Raw genomic sequence first — 16,346 nt, 5'->3', positions numbered from 1 at the left:
ATAATAATAATAATAATAATAATAAAAACAGTAGAATGACAAAAAAACCAAACCAAACCAAACCAAACAAAACAAAACATTTAGGCAACTCTGTATGTCCTGCGGATCAAAAAAAAATACGTCCGCTTCATTTCTCACTACAAAATTTAAGAAATACCTCAGTTGTTCCTTCCTCATGGAAAACATGGGCCTACGTACAGCTGTTTACAGTGTAACAACTATTAAAAATTTTCAAGTCTGATGAGGTTTATTACTAAGATTCTCACATTCAAAAATCATTAAATCTCATGACAGTATTTTGTAATATATAATAATGAAATAATGAAATCAATGAAATGGGGAAAAATTTCATATAAGATAACATTTAGAGGTCAGATTATGTGGTTTTAGGTGACATCTGGGCTCTACTATTCAGTGTTTGAGGATTTTACAGAAAACAGAAAACTCCCCACCTAATCTATGCAAGCAACCAGCAGCTAGTTTATTATGAATTATAACCTAGAAGCAGAGACTCAGTATAAACATTGCTCTTAACAGTTCGATTTACCTGTTGACTAACCTAGACTATTTAATTTTCATTTATGTCTGAAGCATTAGAAGATGAGAGGTAGAATATTCCAGCATGATCTCTAGAAATTTGGCAAAAATGCTTCAAGTAAATAAATACATATATATGTCTTAAAGATGATTTTCTAAAACATTTCAAAGTTACAGTATTTGTTAATGAGCAATGAAAATAAATGTATCACTAAAGAAAGGAGATTTCTACACTGGCACCAAAATGAGAGCATTTCAACCATGCCTGATTTGCCCATCACCTGTAGTAGTATTACCTGCTCAGATCTGTTCTGATGTTGATATTGGTATTGAGCAAAGGTATTACGGGAAGAAGTAATTTCATCCTCAAATTGTTTCTTCACCTTGGCCAAACCACCAGGCACTGTGCACATTTCTGATTCTTCCATCATCTAGGATGATTTAAGAAAAAGGAAAATTCAGCTTTACAGCTGTGCAGGATGAGATTCTCAAGCTATTTTTAAAATAGTTGACATTTATTGATAGGCAGTATCTTAAAAAGATATCCACATGCACCATTATTTCAGTATGCCTTTAACAAAAACCTTAATAAATATATTCTTTCTGGGTTGTTTTCTCATTTATCAGTCTTTTGATATAAAGTCAGAAGAATCTTCAAAGTATTGAGTTAATTCTCCTAATCTCAGATAAATTTTGATGTCTGCAGATAAGGCCTATTAGATTGCACAGTATTTCTCCTGTAATATACAGACTAGTGGATATTAGAATAATGGACTCCATTTTAACCCACAATAAAGTTGTCATTAAAATCCCAAACATCTATATAGGGAACACATTATTAAGAATAATTTTAAAATCATTTTTACTCCAAAATTTTAAAATTATTAAGGATGAACAAAATAGCCTCGGAATATTCCTTATGTAAAAATATTAATATGAGTAATGAGACTACCTAAGTGATTTTGTATGTATTAAATGACATATTTTGTCATTTAATGCTTCTCCATATTCTGTGAGATATGGACACCTATTACCCACATTTTAAAATAAGGAAATTGAGACTTAGAGAAGTAAGACAGCTTATTATGTTCTCACAGCTAGAACAGAAGTGCTGGCACTGGAATTTCAATCCACATCTGTCTGTCTTCATCACTGGCCTCAAAGAATAGGCAGAAAACCAGCAGCTATTCTACTCCAGGATTGGCACACCCCAGGAATCAGCTCTGAGCACTGGCATGTCAGAATCAGGGGACTTTAACATTAGAAGGTTCTAGTCTACCACTGTCATTTCACAAATGAGAAAACTAATTTCGATAGGTATCATTGGAAGCAATTTAAAAAGCACCTTAGTAGTCCTGTAAGACCTATGCCCCTTCAGGAAGTGCAGAAGTAGCTCAGGAGCATTGGTTTTGATGATTCAGCACACTCCAGAGCCCAGCAGGCAGTCAAGCCCAGATGGGATAACTCTCAAGCAAACAGGCCCCATGCCAGCCTTCCCTCCTCCAGGAAGATTCTAGGTCTCCTTGCAACTGGAAGACTTGGCAACACTTCAAGTCAGAGCAGGTCTCCTGAGGTCTGACCCAGTCCTGACATAACCCTCAATGCCTTAAGACCTCGAAAGTAACTGAGGGCCCAGGATCTGAGAGGTTTCTATACCAAGGACTGGGGCCTTTGGGGTCCTGGATATTTACCCAAATAAGTAGTTTTTCAAATAGATATTAAAAACGTAGTGCCTATCTTGAGGTTTGGGTTTCCCATACTCCAGAATATTATAAACTAATATTCAGGATTATCTAAATTACTAGCAAATACTCAAGTGGTTGCCTTACTAAGTTAATAACGTTTCCTCATTTATGTGGACTATCAAATATTTCAGAATATGCCTGCTGGCCCTTTGAGAAGAGATGATTGTACTCTTCTGTGAACTAGGTATATATTGTATCAAATTCTGCAACAAACTTCAAATGTAAATCCTAATCAATTACTTCTAGTTGATGTATGTTAAGATCATAAAAATGTACAGCACCCCTTTTGAAATTTAAGATACAGAGAAAAACAGGAAGGGTGAATTAAGGCCACAATATTTATTTTACCCCTTCTGCCATTTAATTTATATAAGTGGCTTTCCTGGATAAATTATATATAGCTAATCTATAAGTATTAAATTATAGACATTAAGGTAATTATTAAGAAGAACCTTGCTGTTTCAAACAACTATTATGATGTCCCAATCATGTGCAAATTAATTTGGCAAGCCTTAGTATTATGTTTACAACTGGATGCTCTCCTGGTAAATGCATTTTCACAAAAAGATCAATTCTTATGCTGGACAGGTTGCCTCTCATCTATAAAATGGATTAAAAAACAGATATACCAGCCTGGCGCGGTGTCTCACGCCTATAATCCTAGCACTTTGGGAGGCCAAGGTGGGCGGATCACAAGTCAGGAGTTTGAGACAAGCCTGGCCAACATGTGGGAAACTCCATCTCTACTAAAAAAGTACAAAAATTAGCCAGGCATAGTGGCACATGCCTGTAATTCCAGCTACTTGGGAGGCTGAGGCAGGAGAATTGCCTGAACCTAGGAGGCAGAGGTTGCAATGAGCCGAGATTGTGCCACTGCACTCCAGCCTGAGCAACAGAGCAAGACTCTGTCTCAAAAAAAAAAACAAAACAAAACAGATACACCCATTACTTTCCTTTAGCACTGCACTTTAGAAACAGACTATATTACACAAGGAAAAATTCATACAGTTGATTTTTCTTTTTTTTTTTGAGATGGAGTCTTCTCACTCAGCAGTCCAGGCTGGGGTGCAGTGGCACGATCTTGGCTAACTGCAACCGCTCTCTCCTGGGTTCAAGCGATTCTCCTGTCTCAGCCTCCCTAGTAGCTGGGATTACTGGCACCCGCCATCATGCTTGGCAATTTTTTTTTTTTTTTTTTTGTATTTTAGTAGAGATGGAGTTTCATCATGTTGGCCAGACTGGTCTTGAACTGCTGACCTCAGGTGATCCACCCACCTTGGCCTCCCAAAATGCTAGGATTATAGGCGTGAGCCACTGCAGATTATTTTTAATAGTAGTACTAATTAATACCATCCCTACTACCCCTGGTACTATCATTACGCTACTGCAGCTGCTCATTTACCCAAGTGAGACAAATCTTCTGAAATACGGTTCAGTGGTGATGCTAAGGCTTCCTTGTTCCACTCAGCGTGTAGATGAAAGTTTACACACGAGAGATGGCAGGACTTGCCCAAGAAGCAGTCTGTGGCCATAACCGGGAGTAATGCTTCCTTGCTCAGGTGGGGACCTTTCCTGTGACTTTGCATTATTTAGTGTCATGCTCTAAATGTCCCAACTAATGAACGTTGTTACCATTGACCACATAACTGAAATTGCTTTGTGTTGAAACTTTTTGTTTATTATTATTCTGTGTTTCTTATTATTTGGCTCAGCAGTAAGGTTTGGAATCTAATGGGTATGCTGATAATAATATGTTAATTTGAACACTTAACAGTTAAATCTAGGTAAACACATTCCACCATCCTCAAGTTCTTTTTACAAAAACAGTTCTTGGTTTATAGGCCATAAAAGAAATAATGTAATTTTGGGGATTGGACAGACAGTGCTTCTAATTCCAGCCCTGACAATTAAAATCTTGGGCGACAGCTCTTGAACTCGGGTTTCTTTCTTATAAACTGGACCTAGAAATATTTTTCTCACAGATTTATTGTGAGTATTAAAAAAGGTAAAGAAAATAAAATTGCACAGACTTGAAAATGAATCTGGCATTTTAATTCATTGTGCGACAAGTGTTACTTCTCCCTCTCTTTTAGGGGGCTTCTACAGACCACCACTGTTTCACAGGCATAACTTTCATTTAGATACAACCAAATGCCATCTGATTGGGTCTAAGACAAGGAAACATAGATTGTCTTTACATGTGTAAATATGATTGAAATATAGTAGATTCAGTTTGGGTCTGATTCTGTGACTTCCAGATTTTGCACTTAAAATTTTGGTGCAAAAAAAAAAAAAAAGAGATGTAGTCACAGGCAGTTTCCATGATCCTTTTGGTGTGTTGGGGGTGGCTTGAACAAGCATTTCATGCACATGATTAAATAAACAATTGTTTTGCTTTGCTTTAGATATTTACCAGGATTCCACTGAGATAATATATGTGCTCTTCTTTCTCACAGTATTTGCTTAGGGCCAAACCATATAGTATAATACATATTTCGGGGGCCAAAAATACTTTCTCATTTAGGAAAGAGGAGGAAGTTGAATTCAGTTAGAAGTGTATAAGAGTCAAGAGACTAGAAATCTAGCTTGGCCTCCTCACTACCTAATTTTATAATCTCCTATAAGTAACTTTCTCTTGGTTTTCTTGTCTATAAAGTGTGCAGGGAAGAGAGGATTACTAAATTCTTTATATGTAGACATTTTCAGATTAGCCCTAAAGTTTTTGCTTTTGTATTAAATAATGGGATCATTTAGTTTCCTTATGCGTCCAATATAAATAGTCCCTTTTAAAACACATTATAAATATATATCATGCCCTGATACCACTTTTTAAATGTATATTCTCATAGTAACTGGCAAGATCAATCTTCCTAAATCAAATATTGTTTACTAAATAACCAGTCTTTAACTAGGCATTTTCAAAATCAGCTGTTTCCTCATGAATCATTTCTCTAATTTAGAACACGAATAAGTTTCTCAATGATCCAGCAGGGGGTGCCATCGAAGAAGACTGGCAGGAGGTACTATAGTGCCACTGTTTATTTTGGAAGTGATCTAGATACTTCTGTCACTTCTGCACATTCATTCCAAATCTACGCTGTGTCTAAAATGTATTTTAATGACTATGTGAAAACTTAAATGTCATCTAGAATTGCATTTTTTAAATGAATTTGGCACAATCAGCCTTGTCTCTAAATAATTTGTAAAGAAGCATGTTAAGTGTAGCTATTTTAATACACTACTTTTTTTTCTGGCTTCTCTCTCTCTCTCTCTCTCTCTCATATACAACTAGGCTAATTTGGAGATTATAATTATAAAAGAACTTTCTTATATATTCCATTAAGTTGAAGGCCACAGAATACAGAACCCAAAAATTCTTTTGAATATGACTTTATAATGCATTGGCTCTAAATATTGGTGATCTTATTGAATCCTGCAGTTTCCTATAATCATAGTTGGTTTAGCAGAGTGTCTACATTGCTAATCTCTCTCATTTTTATGTTGATTAAACCTTTCCTAATGGATTTAGTACATACAGAGAAACGAGAAAAGCCAAAGAAATTATACTGCCAGTGAATTTCAATGAACCATATATGAGACCAAGGAAGATGACATGCAAATCCACATTATTAAAATTTGAAATTAATTCCCAACCTTCCTGAGGAGAATATCTACAGGTTAAGTGATAATGATGATAATAATAACAGATTTATACAGCGCCTTATGGCTTTCACATAAATTGTCTCTTTGATTCCTCACCAAGACTCTGTGTGGTAAATGATGATCCCCATTTTTCAGCCAAGGAAACTGAAGCTCAGAGAGAAGTCAAGACAGTAGTTCAAGGCCGGGCGCAGTGGCTCATGCCTGTAATCCCAGCACTTTGGGAGGCTGATGCGGGAGGATCATGAGGTCAAGAGATCGAGACCATCCTGGCCAACATTGTATAACCCCATCTCTACTAAAAATAGAAAAATTAGCTGAGTATGGTGGCATGCTCCTGCAATCCCAGTTACTCGGGAGGCTGAGGCAAGAGAATCACCTGAACCCAGGAGGCGGAGGGTGCAGCGAGCCGAGCCATTGCACTCCAGCCTGGATGACAGAGCAAGACTCCATCTCAAAAAAAATAAAAATAAAAAAAATAAAAAAAAAAGGTCAAATTCATGCAAGTAATAAGTAGCACAGTTGAAAGTTACATTCAGATAGTCTGGATTTATTTCACACACTATTTTTGTACTCTTTCTACTTTAGCTCCCTGTCCAGTAGTATTCTTACATTTCAAATATAAAGGGGGAATTGGGACAGACAGTAAGCACATTGCCTAATGCAAAACCATTAGAAGCAGCTTACATTAGCAGAGAAGCTGCGGCAGTCACCCCTGGAAACGGCTGCCTGGTACCTTGCCATCCGCTCCTTCAGGGAGACCACTTCGTGGAGGTCTGACACAACCTCACCCAGAGCAGCACTGTCTTCTACAAATCCACTCTCAGGCTTAGTAGGGCCAGCAATCGCTGAAAGCAAATGGAGCGTGCTTAGATATGTGTGTTAAGCTTTAATAAGAAAACAGCATCACCTTATAAATGATGAAACATTTAAAACATTTGAGCTCATAAAATGGACTGCAGCATTTCACAATATTTTCAATGTCTCATGGTCATCTCCTTCAAGCTTTCCAGCAAAGTTACGAAATGTGTGTATAACAGCATAAAATTAGGTAAACAGTAAAAATTTATCCCCCTTCCTACTCTTGCAATTATTGTGATGAGAAATATTTAGTAACAGATATATAATAACAATTAACATTCCTCAAGAACTATGTTTTGAATTTATGCTAAATTCTATGTGCATTTTCAAATTTACTTTGCTAACAATCTTGTGAGGTAGGTAATATTATTTTCTAAAAATTTATATAAGAAAATGGAGAGTCATGGCTATTAAAAAACTTTCCAAGTATCACACCTTTAATAAGTGGCAGATTTGAATATGGTTTGACAAAATCTTTAACAAGTCTGAGAGTTGCTCCTTTCTTCTCACCCCTCAACCTTTAAGGAGATATGTCCAACTAAAATATGCAAATACTGTTAATATTATAGGCTGTGGATTTGTTTTTCTTTTCTTCATATGGGGAATGTATTACATAAGAAAGAAGAAATAGTATCATTAGAAACAGCTTTGTCAGGCACCCATTTCAGAGAGCCTGATATTTACCCATGAAGCCATCTACTTGGCAAAAATGCAGGGTAGGAGGAATTATTTATCTGGAAAGGGTGTGAAAGACTGATTGCACAATCACAGAATAGCAGTTGTTAGAAACAGAATGATCTTAGAGATCATTGAACCTAACCCAATCTAATCAACTCCTTTCAGGCAGAAGAAAACATAGGCCTGACTGTTTCCTTAGGTGAAAGGAACATAAGGACCCTCCACTGTTCTGTGATTCTCCAAGGCTATTTAGCTTATGTATGCCAGAACTGTTCTCAAAACTAGTTTTTCTTATTTAATCTAGTGGTTTTTGTTGTCATCCCTCTGCTTGATGGTTTACTATTCACTCTTAGATGGTTTTGATTCCAAAATCATTTCAAGGGTATGATATAGGTATGTATATATGTGCTTTTGTATATGAGTTTATGTATATGCATCACTCATTTAATGCATCTCCTGCCTTCACTCTTAGGGCTGGTAGTTTCTGGGGCTTACAGGGTAGGGCTTTTTGTAGTACTTTTTATTTGGGTTGTTATAATTTAATCACTATCAACCAAGGCCCAAATAACCTCTAGTAAAAGACAGCCAAGCTGTTCCCTCCCTGCCCCGTTCTTCCTCTCTCCTCCCTCAATTCTCAGTCCTCAAGTTGAACCATCTGATTGAATTGCTTGCTTTTTCTATTAGCGTTTTTAAGATTTATGTACACGGCAGCAGTTGAGAACAATTTCTGTGGCCTAGAAAAATTAAAAATCATTTTCATTTTGACACCTTCCTAGAGTATTTGGTTTTCCATAGAGACTTCTTATTCAGTAAACACTTTCATATATTGTAATTAAAATAGTAAAAATACTTAACATGCTACCAAAAAGATACAAAGCATAAAGGAATAAGACATTGTATTATATGAATGCTGATTGTACAGCACTGATTATATTTACAACAAATGCCAGTTATCTTTGAAATTCACCTGTCATCCAAAACCTCACAGCCATACAAAAGACTCCTTCACTTGATCCTGACAAAAAGAGATTCCAACAAATCACTGAAAGTCTTTCACATGCCGAGGAAAAGCTCTTTATTTTTCCCTGTGGATTATCTATCTGCACAGATGAATTCAGTTTACATTCAACTGTGCTGTTCTTACTTTGATGTGAATGAATGTCATACAGATTTTATTGAACATAATACCCTAAAGTTGTTCCACATTAAAATATAAATTTTATTTTGTGTGTTATCCATAACAGATGCCATTCTTTTGGTAATCTTAATAGTAGTTCAGGCTTTTTTTTTGGCTAAAATTTACAAAGAGTATTCAGCTTTCAAATAATTGATTTTTATCATTTTTTAATGACAAAATGCCCAACATTATTCGTCAAAAAGAAATCAGTGGGCTGAGTATTGACATATTTGGATTCCATTGCTCATGGCCTTTTTGGATGATCATAGAAAAGACTTTCATTCTTTTTTTTTTCTCTCTCTGTCACTACTCCCACGGCCGCCCTGCTTTCCCCATTAGCCTATCAGTGACTGCATACTCAGGTAGGGTCTCGGATTAGAAAAATTACCTTGAACCAATAGGTCCACATTATTTCCTAACCTTCTAAGTCAATATCTATCAATTTCTTCATATGAAAAATGAGGTGATACTTCCTGCCTAGTCTACTATAATGCAGTGCGCCTGCAGCTGATAACACCTGATGTATATTTTTAGGGTACGTAAGTCAGCCCCTTCTTTAGGGATGTGGGGGATAGAAGAGAGGAACACGAGGTGCCTGGCCTCATAATACTCAATTCCACATGTCTTAGAAGCAATTGAGTTTGGAGAGCAGTATAAAAGAGCTGACGGTATTATTTAAAGAAAAAGGAAACTTAGAGGAACAAATAAAGATGCTTATTGTCATACAACACTTGTGGAAAAATAGGGAATGATAAAACCATTAAGCGTGCAAGTCGGACAAGAAAGGAACAAACTAAAAGGCTAAAGTACTCTGTGAAAAGGAGGAAGGGAAAAGTTAAATTTTCAAATGACTATTTCTGTTAGAAAGCATTATAAATATTAATATCACAAAATCATTTTGTTGGAGTTTCTGTCTCTGAGGCTTAGAGGTAGTTTATTGTACAGATGAGTAATCCAAAATCCAAAGAAGTTCAGTGAATTCTCCCAAATCTTGAGTTAATGGTATAGCTGGGCTTAGAATTCACTGCACACTAAACATAGAAAGCATGCATTTATTCACATATAAGAAAATAATTTATAATCTATTCAAAACATTCATTCTTTGTGTAGTAAAATACATCCCACAAAGCAGAAAAAACATATAGAGAAGCACTTTGAAAGAAAATAAAACACCAAAAAATACAACCTATTATCATGGCAACTATTAGATAACAAGGATAAGAATGTCTTTTATAAGGGTTTTGAGGTTCTTAGAAAAAAGATTTACATTTTAATTTTGATATAATATAAAAAGTCATATACTATAGATAGATCCAACTTATGCCCATTTCTACATTCTTAAATCATGAGAAATTGTGTGACTAGAGATATTTTTTCTCAACCACCAAACATATGCTTTTCTTCTGCAGTTTTTAAAAACAAACTAAATCTAGTAATAAAATTTGACCAGGTTACAGAAATTCATTATGCCTTTCTGAATTTTACTTTCTATGGAGAGTCCATGTTTAAAACATTTAAAAAACACACAATGGTACAATATTTATAAGGCAGAACACTCTTCCTTTCTTGAACGATTATTCACATGTCTGCAGTCCGTAACAGAAAGGATTGAATAGCGACCCCTCTGTGTTTCCTTGAAGTTGGTAAGATGTCAGAGACAGAAAACAGTGAGGAATAGTCAATGTAATATAAATTCTAGAATTTTCTCCTACTTTACAATTTATACAATCAGAGAAAGAATTCTTACGGATATGCACAGATTAATATATAGAAATATTTCAAAAGGATCATTGATAGATTTGTTATGAACCATCCTAAACTAGCTGTACAGGAAATTTCAAATTTGGAATTCAGTGATTTATAAAAATGATATGTTCTTACAACATTAAGAAGTGAAAAATCTATCCTCATTTCCTATTAAGCAATCATCCAACAATCTGAAATAAGTTATAAATATGATCCTAAAATTTTCATAGAGTCACAATTTGGAAATAAAGTTCAATGGCTTGATACATAGAGCTAGGGTCAATGTGTTGCTCTAAATTATTGTCAGATCCTGAAAAAAACTATGCAGAAGACACCTACTGTGTCTGGGTTCACAATCTTATTTTGTGATTGTCACAATCTTATTTGACACAATCTTTGTCACAATCTTATTTCTAAAGCCAGATAAATGTAAATATTTCCTATTACTTTCAAAATATGAGAGATACATTCTTAAATTGTAGTTGTGGATAGTCATATGGAAAGGATGACTGTGTAACAATACAATTGGCAATACTGGATGAGAGATATATTAATACTAGGTACTTTAAAAGTGGCTTAAACATTGCTTAAATTTGTGTGAGTCATCTCATGTATTTTCCCTTCTGCCTTCCCATTGTGGACAATGCAAAAGTCTGCAGAATAAAATGGAAAGCACTTTGAACTCCTTATTTCTTTCAGAGACTACTTGATAGTGTCTGGGTTGTGAGGCTGATATGATATGAGCCATGTCTGATTTTTAGCAGAGACTTGGCCAGCGTGAAATCAGAAGACAAGACATTTGCCAAAGATGAGAAAAGAACTAAAGATATTCAAGCATTTTGAAAAATTAAAATACACATTGAAGGCAGTAAAGAGGATAATATATGCTACAGAAAAGAAAATCAATAGCATATTAGCAGCAATATGAAATATGGCAAAGATGGAAAACAGAGGAAAATCCATACTACAGGCATTTCAGTGTGAGGATGGGGAAGTAGGTAGAAGAAATAAGATATACTAGAAGAAAAAAATTTGCCAAAAATGAAATTTGGGCATAGATTGAAAATATTTACCACAAGCCAGGAATGAAGTTAATTTCAACATACCAACATATTGGCAAATCCTGGTGAACATTTTAAGTTCATGGAAAAAGAAAAATTCTACAGTTATCCAGATACATGAAGAGTATCTGTAATAAAGAAACAAAATTCAGATATCCTTAGATATTTCCTTTACAACGCCGAACACTAAAGGGAATTACAGAACCAGTTAGTTACTGGTTACTGAAATTTTAGTTTTGTGAACCAGGGTCTACATGGGTCCAAGCTGATAACCATGTGAGAAGGCAACAAAAAGTCAAAAACAGACCATGTAATAACAAAGGCAGCCCAAAGGAAAACGAAGGCCCTCAAAATATAATAAGGTAGACATAAAAATAGTTGTATTTATTTATTTATAACTAAAAGTATTAATCATAGAAATATTCAGAGGTCAAATTTCACGTCGAAGGATGAAAACAACCTAACAATGTACCATGTGCAATAAATAGATGCAAAACAAACCATACAATTTAAAAAATGTATTGGACAATAAATTACCAGGCAAATATAAATGAAGAAAAGTCATCATTACTATGCTATTTTCATGCAAAGTATCCTTAAAAACAAATTATTCATATATTAAATGAGATAAAGGACCATTCCATAGCTAAAAGATACCATCCCACTATGAAGCTGGAATAACTGTTGACCACTACGTGCTAATTAGCACAGTACAGCAACAGTAAAAGGCCATTAGTAACAAGGAAAAGGAAACCTTTCTGGGAAAATAATAGCTGTGGGTGACTTTACCATATCTTTCAACATATTGCCAGATGAAAGCTCAAAAATAAATGATTTTGAATTATATAATTAGTTATATAATTATATAATTGACAAAGTTTATATAATTAATTATATAATTGATAAGGTTTATTTATATTTATTCTCACTAAACAAATATTGATTATCTACAAAAAGCATAAGATACTTTCACTATCTTTCAGGGCTTTCAGTATAGTTGGAGAGACAGGGTATTATAGCAAGTATGTAATGGGTTTGTTCCAGCTGAGTTGGAAGCCTACAGCAGGGACATAATCCACCTGGGTATGTTAGTGAGGCAGGTGTCAGGAAAGGCATCTGAAAAGTAGAACATGTGTACTGAATCCTGAGGGAGTTGGCCATGTGAATATGTGTTACAGAAAAAGATGCAGAAAGGGGATGAAACTGCAGCACTCTCAACAAATTTTGCTGGGAAAAACTGGGTGATTATTTGAGGAAAACATTAAGAGATCCCCCCCTCACAGCATATTGCAAGTGAAATACCAGATGGCTAAAGAATTAAATATTTTTTAAAATTATGAATCTTTAGAGAAATACAAGTAGTTTATAAAATGGTTTCAACTGGACTTTATAGGCATAAAAATTCAAAGTAAAAAATATTTTCAGCAAAATTTATAAGAAAATAAAAATTAGAAAAGGATAATTATAATAAATACACATATTTATTTTCATTAAAGAACACTGATGGGCCAGAAAAAAATGCTAATATTGAATAATGGATAAAGAACTTCAAAGAATGATTTACAAGTGAAAACTTCATAGCAAATATTTATAAAGTGCTTTCTATATGTCAGAATATGAATCCATTTAATACTCTCAATCACACTAGGAGATAGAGGCTATTTTATTTTTTATCTCTATTTTACAGATAAGGAAACAGAGGCAGTTTCTAAAACCTGCGCCAGTTCAGACAGCTGGTGAGTTTCACAGCGGGGAAGGGAAGCTCAGCAATCCGGCCCCAGGCTCTGTGACAGCTCCAATTCTGATGCTACCTATGCTACCTATTAAGAAGGACAGGTGTTCAACAACAAACAAAATCACTATGCTCAGTAAGCAAATGAAGGAAAAGTCAAACAACAAAGAGATGCCTTTTTCTGTTAGGAACTGACTCATATCGCACATACAATAAAAATATCCATAATATTCCCATATGGCTAGTCCAGTGTATTATTGTGACACAAAAGAAATTCTAAGGTTAACAATAATCTAAACTGTTTAGCAGAAAAAACAGAATTTATTATTTTTTCTTTGAAATATGCTAAAATCAATGTAATCCCACCTAAGAACCAGGCAAAGTTTGCTGGTGAGTCCCATGGAAGCCTGCAAAGCTGAAGTGATCATAGATACCAGCTTCAAGAAGGCAAGTACACTTCAGGTGACACATCAATAGCTTTGCTACTTTATTCTGGATGCTCATTATAAAGAAGTCAACTGTTTAGTTCTTGAAAAAAACTTGATTTAGAACTACATTGGGAGAGTGATAAATTCTCTCAAACCTAAATACATGATCTATATCCCTGCTTGAATTTGTGTGCAGGATATCATACCAATACACATATCATAGGCTCAGAGCCATTAACACGAATAAATTTTTCTGTAACTCTTAATATTTGCAAATCCCTCAGCTAATAATAAAATTCATCTCTTTTAAGCATTCAGAATGTTACTGCCAAGTAAAATTTGTAATCAATTTGAGTTTTATATATTCTTATCCTCATTTGAATATTATAAAACCAAGAAATAGATAGAGAATAAAATGAAAGCAAGTGTACAGCACAGTCTTGTATTAATTCAGAGTTCTTAAAAAAACATGGAGAAGAAGGGCGAGGGAATAAAAATGAGTGGAAGTAAGCACAAAAACCATCTTGTAGCATTTTTTTCCAGCAAATGAACACAGTGACTCAGATTCCATTTCTCAAACTAACTTCCCTGTGATCCTATTCCCCCAAAATGCATTGTGTTATTGTATGTGTACTTGTCACCTTCCCAAAAATCCATCCATTTATGTGATTATTTGGGCTTTATACATTAACAAAAGAAGATCTCTCATGGTAATAAAAAGGATTAGTTCTTGCTTTCTAAGTCTGTCCTAGCTAGTATTCTCCTGGTTCACCAGATACTGGAAGTGATTCTTTAAATCCAGTTGCCTGTTAGAGAAAGAAGACAAAATTTAGCATTGTAGTAGACAGAACACTGGTCCCCCAAAGATGTTCACATCCTAATCTCCAGGATCTATGAATATGTAACCTTACATGGCAAAAGAGATTTTGCAGATATAATGAAGTTAAGGATTTTGAGATGGGAAGATTATTCCAGGTTAACCAAGTGGGTTCAATGTAATCACAACGGTCCTCATAAGTGAAAGAGGGAGTCAGGAGCATTAAGACAGGAGATGTGATGACAGAAATGGGAGAGAAAAGAGATTGAAGATTCTACACTGCTGGCTTTGAAGATAGGAATAAGGTCCACAAATCAAAGAATACAGGCAGCTTCTGGAAGTTGGGAAAGGCAAAGAAGCAGATTCTCCCCTACAGCTTCTGGAGGAAGGTTGGCACAGCCAACACTTTCCTTTTTTCCCAGTGAAACCCACTTTGGACTTCAGACCTCCAGAACTGTAAGAAAATAGATGAGCGCTATTGGAATCTGTTGCATTTTTTGGTAATTTCTTGCAGCAGCAACAGGAAACGGATACAAGCATTCACTGTACACATACATATGTCTGTTCAAGTCACAAATTGCTACATACTGGATACTTTTAAATGCATATTTCAGTTCTTGCTCCCCAAATTGCACAGACACATAAATATACAAACCACTATGTGATGGAGCCATCTCTGAAGTTACTCTTCATGTTCCAAAAAAAGAAGTGTCTACCTTCCTGATGAGACTCAGTTTAAGTGTCCATTTAGATTCTAATCTCTCTGAATAATAGGACTGTTATAACTGCTGTCACTTCTCTTTCTATAGACATGTCCCGTGTCTTTTGCAGCTTATATCATCTCATAGGAAGTACTTCCGGTACTACAGCAGTTATGAATTAAGAAAATTTGATCAGAAGTTAGGTAATCATTAGTATAAAAACGTTGCTAGTTTGGGCATATATGAAAATCTAATCATATTGCTATTAAACATTTTTAAATTAATCGGTTAGCTTAGAGATTTGACCAGTTAAAAAATCAATAATTGAATAAAATGACTTAAATTTCATTGAAATAGTCTAATATATTAGAATCATTAAAAATGCCTGTAGAGGGTACATATTTTTACAGCATAAGTCTCTTGTTGGACATTTCTCTCAGAATTATATTACATTATAATAATGATAGCTATCAGTTAATGAATATAATGTGTTAATTATTTTACATGTATTATCCCATTAATTCTCATAACAACTACATATGATAGGTGGTTTATTCCCATTTTAGTGATGAGGAAGTAACACTCAGAAGATATCATATAGTAAGTAGCTGAGCCTGGAGTTGATTTCAAGTATTTCTGCATACAACTTTAAACTCTACACAGTCTCTTATGTAAATATATTTTCATTAAAATATAACATTTTTATTTCAAGGTAAATTCTTAATTAAGGGAATGAAACTTGTTTTCTTAAATATATGCACACAAATCCTTTCTAGACATTGACTTCAGCATAATCTAAGGATAAATCAAAGGGAAGCAAATAAGCTGAATTTCCACAGCTATCAGTTACTCTTTTTCATTCTTACAAGTTTGAGTTTAGAATTAGAAATCAAAGCAAACCCCTCAGCTATATTGCTTTGGTCACCATAGACATCAAACTTGAGAAGGTGTTAGGGATAGGTCCAACTGAACAGAGAAGAGAATAAACTTGACTGTAAGGAAGGGAAAATGCAAAGCAGGGGCCACTGGTCTCATTTTCGAGTGATCTACTATTCTCCAGGGATGGGAGGTGGTGTCGCACTTTCTTCCAAATGTCCCCTTGTCTCAATCTTCATCACAGCTATAAACTGAAGGTATATGGTACCATTCCTGCCCTTCCTTCCTTCCTTCCTTCCTTCCTTCCTTCCTTCCTTCCTTCCTTCC

At 35.0% G+C, this 16,346-nt stretch overlaps 1 protein-coding gene across 7 annotated transcripts in view; it reads right to left on the bottom strand.

The window, feature by feature from the left end:
• Nucleotides 1-16,346, bottom strand: part of XIRP2 (xin actin-binding repeat containing 2) — a 357,739-nt gene that overhangs the window by 52,238 nt on the left and 289,155 nt on the right. For all 7 annotated transcript variants that reach the window (XM_011958041.1, XM_011958038.1, XM_011958039.1 and 4 more), the window contains 2 exons: nucleotides 6,630-6,790; nucleotides 834-968 (listed from right to left, as the gene is read on the bottom strand). In XM_011958041.1, the coding sequence (XP_011813431.1) occupies nucleotides 834-968; nucleotides 6,630-6,790 (296 nt within the window). The remainder of the gene's footprint in view (nucleotides 1-833; nucleotides 969-6,629; nucleotides 6,791-16,346) is intronic.

The sequence above is a fragment of the Colobus angolensis genome, unplaced genomic scaffold, assembly GCF_000951035.1.
Source record: "Colobus angolensis palliatus isolate OR3802 unplaced genomic scaffold, Cang.pa_1.0 Scaffold456, whole genome shotgun sequence".
Classification (NCBI taxonomy): Eukaryota; Metazoa; Chordata; class Mammalia; order Primates; family Cercopithecidae; genus Colobus; species Colobus angolensis.
This window is presented reverse-complemented; position numbering and strand designations above follow the sequence as displayed.